General features: G+C 32.9%; 1 protein-coding gene across 1 annotated transcript; it reads right to left on the bottom strand.

The window, feature by feature from the left end:
* Nucleotides 1-5639: 5639 nt before the first annotated feature.
* Nucleotides 5640-8253, bottom strand: LOC118045614 (G-type lectin S-receptor-like serine/threonine-protein kinase LECRK3). Its single transcript, XM_035054286.2, has one exon. It carries the CDS (start codon nucleotides 8150-8152, stop codon nucleotides 5714-5716), a length of 2439 nt encoding a protein of 812 aa, XP_034910177.1. The 5' UTR covers nucleotides 8153-8253; the 3' UTR covers nucleotides 5640-5713.
* Between the last annotated feature and the right edge of the window lie 380 nt (nucleotides 8254-8633).

Below are 8633 nucleotides of genomic sequence, written 5' to 3'. Positions count from 1 at the left end.
TAATAATATTAATAGTAGTAATAATAATAATACTACTACTCAGTACGTGTCGTTGTTATACCTGAGAATGATCTAAAAGATCGGGTCACAGGTTTCCAGCCTATATACTGAATTTACAAAAAGATCAAAGAGATATATTATATAATATAAACAGATTTCTGATGCGAATGAACAAAGCAAGACCAACAATGTCAGGATCTTTGATCAAACACAAAGAATACTTAACGTACATAAAATATAACAAGAATGTAAATAGTAGTAGTAGTAGTAGTAGTAGTAGTAGTAGTAGTAGTAGTAAAAAAGAAGAGGAAGAAATTAATGAGAACTTTGAGATGGAAGATTATTGTAAGAATTAAATAATAATAAAAACAAATGTCAAGATTAGAGGATCCACTAATGGTATTTCAAACAAGTATAGTATAAACTCTTATTATTCAACTAGAAACCACACACAAAGGAGGTTCCAATCGGATGATTTCTCATTAATAGCTCATTATAAATTATTAATATGATCATATTAATTATCTTATTTAAGTAACACCAAACTTTTAAATATTGTTAGGAATTCATGATGCTAACTTATGTTAACAACAAATCAAGTTTCTTTCATAGCACAAGTGTAGGTAATACCATACGGTTGGGCTATGAAAGTGCTAAGCATTTGTTGTAACAAGTGTTATACAACACAAATCTAGATTAACCATTTAACAAGTAAGATAAAACGATAAGACATGTTAATATTAAACATTAAGGTCCATGTTGAGTTTACACTATACTTATTCTTACACTATTAGTATAACCTTTTCACCTTGACATAATAAACTTACCTAAATATAATGAAGAAGAGAAACATAAATAAACAAAACAAGAACATAAATAAGATATAAGTTAACAAAGGGAAGGAAAGGAAATGAAAAGTATAAACAAGATATTAATGAAAGCAAAACTTAAGAATTACAAAAAAAATATAAAGAGAGAAATAAAGAGCATGAACTTGATCTGAACAATCAAGCCCCTAAATACATGGCAAATGCCTCCTTTTATAGGCCAAAATTCAAAATTATTGATTTGATGACTAATTGATGAGTGGGTGGCCAACTCTTGACTTTGTGAAAATCTTTATCTTCTTGTCTGAATAAAATGAAATTGCTAGCATCAGAACTAGGACCACTTGAAAACATGAAAGTTGTAGGAAATTGTCTCAGCTTTTCAGATAAAAAAAAATGTAGGTCATTTGAACTTCTAGAACTCCAGATATGGGCTAAACACTGAACAGTGTTTGGGCTGCAGGACATATTTGGACTTCTCCGTTGTTGCTATAATTTGGACTTGCAAATGGCCTTCTTAGATCTTGGTGTCCACATGAAAGTTACAGGCCTATGTATTACTGAATATGTGTAAAAATTGGAGATCATTTTGACATCTAGAACTCGAGATATGACCCAATTATCGAACAGTGTTCCAGTTTGGACTGCACCAAAATCTCTTTTCTAAGTTTGGCCCTCTCTTTGTCCTTTCAATTTCCATACTTGAACTCATCAATCAATCCTTTGATTTATGTGATAGGCTTGTATTTAAGATGAACATTTACCATATATTAAGGCATTTTATAGTATTAGACTTGTTATTATAAAACATGCTTTAGTTATGGAGTTATTAATACTTTAAGTGCAAAATGATGATATAAAACCTTGATAAAAATGCACTTTTAAGCACTAATCATCCCACCATCCTTTTAACTGACTAGAGAAACCAACAATAAGGAGTTCAACAATAGCTTTGTCTAAGGTTCCTATTTGGGTTTTGTAGGCATTGATTGCCATAATCATTTGCTAGAGGGTGTTGTATTCGGACATTCCATCTATATTTCATTCATAGAGGGAAGAGGCATTATATTTGTGTTGAGTAAGGATAGTTGGTTCAGTGGTCATGGAAATGTCTGGGGCAGTGGATGTTTTGGGAGGTTGCCATGTAAGTTTGTTGAGGGTAAGAGGTTGGTTTGGAGAAGTACTTTCATCAGAAGACTCCCAAGGGCTCTTTTGTAAAGTACTAACTTGGTTTGTGGAGGTGGAAGGGTTGGTTGTTTGTGGTGTATCTGGGACAGTTAAAGATGAACTATCAAGGTGTTGTAAATGTGTTTTGATAGCTTTAAGAAAGTCTGTTTGGTTTTCTTGGAGTTGTGTTTGGCTTGTTTTTGTAATTTGGTAAAGTTTGAAGACTGAGTTTTTTAGTTTCAGGTCAGTTAAGGTTTTAATGTCGACTGAACTTCTAGTGGTTCTTTGTATTTGTTTTTCTAGTCTTGTAAGCTACTTTCCTAAGGTATTAAGGTTGGTATTTGTAAAGTTGTTTTGGTTAATGATGTGTTTTGTATTGGAAAGGGTGTCTTCAATAGAGAATTTGTAAGGGGCTGCCTCTACAGTCTGGTTATTGTGGGTTATTTGGATATTTCTCAAAGGTGGATGTTCAGACTCAACTGTAGGTCCACTGGTGAAGTTCCATATAGGGGTTTTTAATCTTGATGTGACTGGGCATGCATGTTTAATGAATGCAAAAGGATATGCAATATGATGTTCAGATGCATAATATAGTTTATATATATGTAGTTTTTAATCTTGATGTGACTGGGCATGCATGTTTAATGAATGCAAAAAGATATGCAATATGATGTTCAGATGCATAATATAGTTTATATATATGTATGTGTGTGTGCACACGCGCGAGCATTATTGTTAGACTTCATTTGAGGACTAATCTAGAAAAAAAAAATTGTTATTAGGTTATAGGGTCAACTCGTGGGTCACTAAGTCAATTATTTTTAATAAAATTGTAAATCCCGACCTGAAAATTTATAACGATAAAATTTTAAATTGAAAAATAAAGGATTTAAATAAAATTTAATTAGAATGTGGAATGTGGAATCTGTCAATGTACAAAGTGAGAAATTATAGCTCAATGATAATGATAAACAATAAGTAAAACTACCCACAATTAGAATTTTAACTGGATTAAACTATGAATAAAGGAGAGAGGGGTAATTTTATATATATAAAAAAGAAAAAAAAATAACCCTTATCCTTTTTATTCCTAAGATCAACAACAAAAATAGCAAAAGATGTTGACTTTTAGGTCATAAATTAATATTTATATATTTTGATGATAACAATTAAATAAAAATAGACGAATAATATGTTTGGTTATGTTTAAGTTTAAAAAATATTTATAAAAAGATCATCAACAATCATAAATAATTAAATGAAGAAATAAATCAACAAGTACAAGATACAAAACAAGTGAAGATTTAATTCTTAAGCATTCATTTTAGTGTTTATTATGTAAACTTTATATCTTATTTGATAGCACAAATTAAAATGAATTTACATACTTCACATTGTATGCATTATAGGACTGATATACATTTAGTCAATTTAAGATTCATCAGGTTTAAGAATGTTAAAAATAGATATTAAATTGAACCGATCAACCGCTTATTTATCAGGGTTAAACACTTAGGAATCTCTTGGAATAGATCAACCGATTGAATTGACCAATCTGAACTGATCGATCATTTTAGCTGTTAGAGGAACAACAATGGCTATAAAACAACTTTTTTTTTCTTTCTAAAAACATATATATAGTTTGTCTAATTGAGAAATTAAGCACAAAATTTGAATAGATATCACAAAATTTGAATAGATATCATATAAAAGCTATTTTAAGAGCAAAAAAAAAAAAAAAAACTTTAAATCATCAATCATAAATCATACTCATGTTTGTGCATTAAAACCTTCGTATTATTCCATAAAAGTATAAATTCACACACTTACTACACTTAAACACCTTCATGCATTATAAGTGTTATTGAGTGAGCTATAAAGACATAAGCTTCACTTGTATTGTTTACTCTTTGAGAGAGTGTTGTTACATTTCAAACAATTATAATCCTTAAAGAGTTTAAGTGAAAAATTATTGGTCATTGGTGAGGTACATTACCAAGGTGAAGATTCTTGAAGATGATGTTTCTTCAAGTGGTGAAAAGGAGTTTGGTGAGGATTCATCAATGACATTGTAATTTTTAGCTTGGATTAGTAAAGAATACAATATTCAAGATTGATTTGATGCTTAAGGTGTGGATATATGTTTGCCAAACCATATTAAAAATTAAGTTTGCAATTTCTATCCCTATAATCTTTACTTTAAACGCTTTAATTATATTGTTGGTTAGTTATGTTAATTGTGTTTAATTGAGTTAATTGCAGTAATTTTTATTATTAGTAAAACATCTAATTCATCTCCTTAGTTGTTATTGTTGCCTTAATTATAGAATAACAATTAGTATCAAACCATAATTCTTATTTATACAAGTTTGTTTGGATTTTGAGTGGAATGATAACCATTAGTTTTAATGTTCAAAATGAAGGATCATCAACTTCTAAGTCATATTTCTTTAATGGTAATGACTATGTCTATTGAAAAGCTAAGATAATTATATATCTTCAATCTATTAATTATGATTTATGACTATTTATTGAAAATAGACCTCACAAGCCTACTAAGATTGAAAATAATATAACATTTCCTAAAGCTATAAGTGATTATACCGATAATGATAAAAAGTTGTTTTATATGGATGTTAAAGTTATACATACTTTGTATTGTGCATTTAGTAGAATTGAATTCAATAGGAACACATCATGCAATAATGTTAAAGATATATGACATGCGTTAAAAATAACACATGAAGGAACGAATCAAGTAAGGGAATAAAAAAAATAACATGTTAGTGCATCAATATGAGTTATTTAAAATGCTTTAAAATGAATCCATAACTAGTATATTTACTAATAATTTGGTTGCTCTTGATAGAACTTATACTAATGTTGATATTGTGAGCAAAATTCTTAGGTCTTTGCCAAAGACTTGGGAAGAAAATGTAATGGTAATTCGAGAAGTTAAGGATCTCACCAAATTTTTATTTGAATAACTCATTAAATCATTTATGACTCATAAAATTACCATAGAAAAGGTAGAACTAATAAAAAAGCAAAAGAAGAATTTGGTATTCAAAACCATATACCATAGTGATAGTGATGATAAAATGAAGCGAACATTGCACTTATCATATGACAATTCCAAAATTTTCTAAGAAAGAAGCAAAGGAACAAAAAATTCTCAAACTTTCACTTGTTTTCCCATGCTAATAGGGTAATATTAGTCTTTATGCACATTGTATTTGAACCCAAGTTGACCAGGTAGTCACCAACTTGTGTGGACTAATCATCTTATAGTACAAAGCCTCATGCTAATTGTATTTTGATTTTCCAACAAGCTTTACTTTATGATATTGTTATTATGGTCTATTTGAGAAACTTTTATATAAGAACTTAAAACCATATTTTTATATAAATTTCTCATTGTTGTATTAGATATTGTTTATATATTGAACGTTATCTACTCATTGAGTTATTAAACTTATTTTTTTATTATTTATTTTTTTCACGCTTATAACTTGACGATTATAACTTGTTAGTATGTTAATTTTGTTGGACATTTATAACTTGTTTTTTGTTTTGTAATTAGTATATTTTTCTTTTACGTCCAGTTAATGCAATGCAAGACTCTAGAGGAGAAGTAAAGCAGGGTCAAAATGAATCTTAGAATATAGTGAATACAATATTATGCCAAATAAAGTTTATAATAAATTGAATGATCAAGTTCATGTGGGACAATAAATTGAAGGGCGTGGAGGCACAGAAACATCGACAACACCCTCAAGCATTTGAGTAACCTTCTTCATGGATGGCCTGAGTGAAGCATCCTCTTGAATGCACCAAATTGCCACCATTACTAACCTCTCTAGCTTCTTCATGTCATTTCTTGCATCCTCGTCATTTTCAACCAACTTGTCCATTTTCTTCTTGCAGTAGCAAGCGTAAACCCAATCCATAAGTGCCTCCTCTTGATCTCCCATTCCAAATGCAACACTTGACTTGCAACAAATCATCTCTAGTAACAGAACACCAAAACTGTAGACATCAACCTTAACTGTGATTGATGCTCTACTAAACCATTCAGGCGCAAAGTACCCGACCGTGCCTCTTATGTTCGTGCGAGCCACTCGAGTTTGCTCTGCCAGCAAGAGCTTTGCTAGTCCAAAATCAGAAATCCGAGGTGTATAGAACTCGTCTAGGAGTATATTCTGAGGCTTTATATCACAATGGATGATCTGAGTGCTACACTCTTCATGTAAGTACATTAGGCCTCTTGCAATGCCAAAGGCAATCTGTACTCTTTGGTTCCAATCAGGCCTGGCGATTCCAAATAGTAAGCTTGCCAAGGAACCGTTGGTCATGTACTCGTATACTAGGAGCCGGTGCTCCCCCTCATCGCAGTAACCAAGCAGACGGACTAGATTCTTGTGGTGAGTCTGACCAATCACACTCACTTCTGTCTTAAATTCCTTCTCGCCTTCTTGCTCAAACTTCTCTAACTTCTTGATTGCAACAAACCTCTTGGGATGGGATGCTAATACACCTTTGTACACCGTTCCAAAAGCACCTTTGCCCAATATCTGTTTGAAGCCACCAGCTGCTTGTTCAAGCTCTTTGTATGAATAACTTCTAATATTCGTTGAAGCAACACTTGAAACCGATGAAATGCTCAATAACTTGTTGTGATACGAGAAGTATACGGCAATGCAAATAGCTAATGTCATAACAATATTAATGAACACAGAGCTTCCTAGGAGTATTGACACTATGAGGACCGTTGTCGACTGGTCCTTGTTATTTTGGCGGAGTGATTCGAGATATAGCTGTGTAACATTAACTTTAGGAACCTTCACAAGAGCTGTTCCATTCACATTAGGCTCGCGTCTTCCATTTGACAGAGGATACTTCTTCTTCCAGCACCTATTACCATTATGAACGGCAACCGTACAAAAACAGTCAGTAAGGCATAGTTGTTTACACGTCTGCAAGTCCACCCCACTTCCAATCTGAAGATCATAATCATCTAGTGGCCAATTTGTTTCTTTGTACTCAACAAATTCTACTAGCTCAAGGTTTGATTCCCATCCATTGAGCCGGCAGCTTGGCAGTTCAAAATTCGGCCTGCAACCTTGATTTTTAGCAGATTCATTCAAGTATGAATAATTTTCTGGGCACAAGCAATCAGGTTCTCCATTTATTTCAACACAGATGCTATTGTAGCCACAAGCTCCGCTTCCTACCTCCGTTAGGATTGCAGAGCAAATATCTTTGGGAAATCTTGTCACCACACTCCACTTCAAGTCACATGTTTTGCTCTTTTCGTAATGATATTGCTTAAAGACTCCATCATAATCAATCCTTGCCATGTGGTAGAAATCTTGACTCGACCCAGCATCATTTTTGGTAAGGTTGTAGACCCATCGGGTGCCATCTGTGACATAAATATATCCATTCTCATTAAATACTAACTTAGAATTGCCGGTCATTGTCCCGGTGGCCCAATAAGCATCACGAGTAGCTCCAGTTGGCATAGTTACAATATAAAGGACCAGGTTTCCATCCGGCTGCAAGTGTAGCTGGAAGCGCCCATCAGTGTAACTTTCTCGAGAATATCGAGAAGTGAGATTGCTTCCCATGTTAAGCGTTTGACCAGGCAAGATTGTATCAGTTGCTTCATTGAAGGTCTCCCAAATGGGATTTTTGTCTTCATCCAGGAGCATAAAGTTACCACTATCATTCATAGAAGCGCACATAGATTTTGCGCCACCTGTTGAAGGCCGCTCCCATAAACTATTTCCTTTAGGATCATATAGTACAAGCTTCCCTTCATCAGTCAGTTTTAAAGTAGACCCTTGTGGTGCTGGTTCTGTATGAGCAAACCACACAATGGTTGTGTTAGGTATTTTATTGAACCAGATGGCAAGCAAGAAGTGGTTCTCATTATCGTTGGGCAGTTTCTGAAATCCAATGGCAAATTCTTTATTAGGAGAAAGCCATGAAGGGTTTGGCTCGAGTGAAGATAATGATGAGCCATTACGTTGAGAACAGTCAAAGGAAAAAACTTTTGGAGTGAGAAGCAGAAGAGAAGCAAAGAGAGCTTGAAGAATACGGAGATTTGAGGAAGCCATGCCCTTTTGGTTTCTGGAGAGAGAATCTACAACCATCTTCTTATTTATTCTTAAAAGATTGATTTGGTGTTGTGTAGCTGCTTTGCAGTTTCTAAAATGAAGAGGTGAAACTTTCAGAATTTTGAATTGATCAAATGCTTGAATAGAAAAGTCTAGCAAGACATTTCGAAATTTTGAATAGAAAATGTAACATAAAAGTTTTTATTTCAGTCAAAATGAAATGTATCATCACATAAAATAGAAGATTCTTCCTTGATATGGTCATTAGTAATATCTCGTCATTGCTTACATCATGGCCATTTTGCCTATAACATCCTTCTCTAGACTTTTCTTTGTCCCCTCAAATAATTGTAGAGTAAAGACTACCGATATTAGCAACTATTGTCAGCAAGAAAAACACGTAAACCCCTTTAATCCAAGTCAAACAACTACTTTTCATGGTTATAATAAATACTGAGTCTCTGTCAACTAAAAAATTGGTAATTTTGGTCAAACTATTTGTTGCAATCCATGAACA

The sequence above is a fragment of the Populus alba genome, chromosome 1 (assembly GCF_005239225.2).
Source record: "Populus alba chromosome 1, ASM523922v2, whole genome shotgun sequence".
In the NCBI taxonomy this organism is placed as follows: Eukaryota; Viridiplantae; Streptophyta; class Magnoliopsida; order Malpighiales; family Salicaceae; genus Populus; species Populus alba.
Note: the sequence above shows the minus strand (reverse complement) of the source record. Positions and strands in the feature narration are given on the sequence as shown.

Excerpts from the sequence above, each read along its gene's own strand:
- LOC118045614 (XM_035054286.2), bottom strand. The coding sequence starts at position 8,152 with ATGGTTGTAGATTCTCTCTCCAGAAACCAAAAGGGCATGGCTTCCTCA.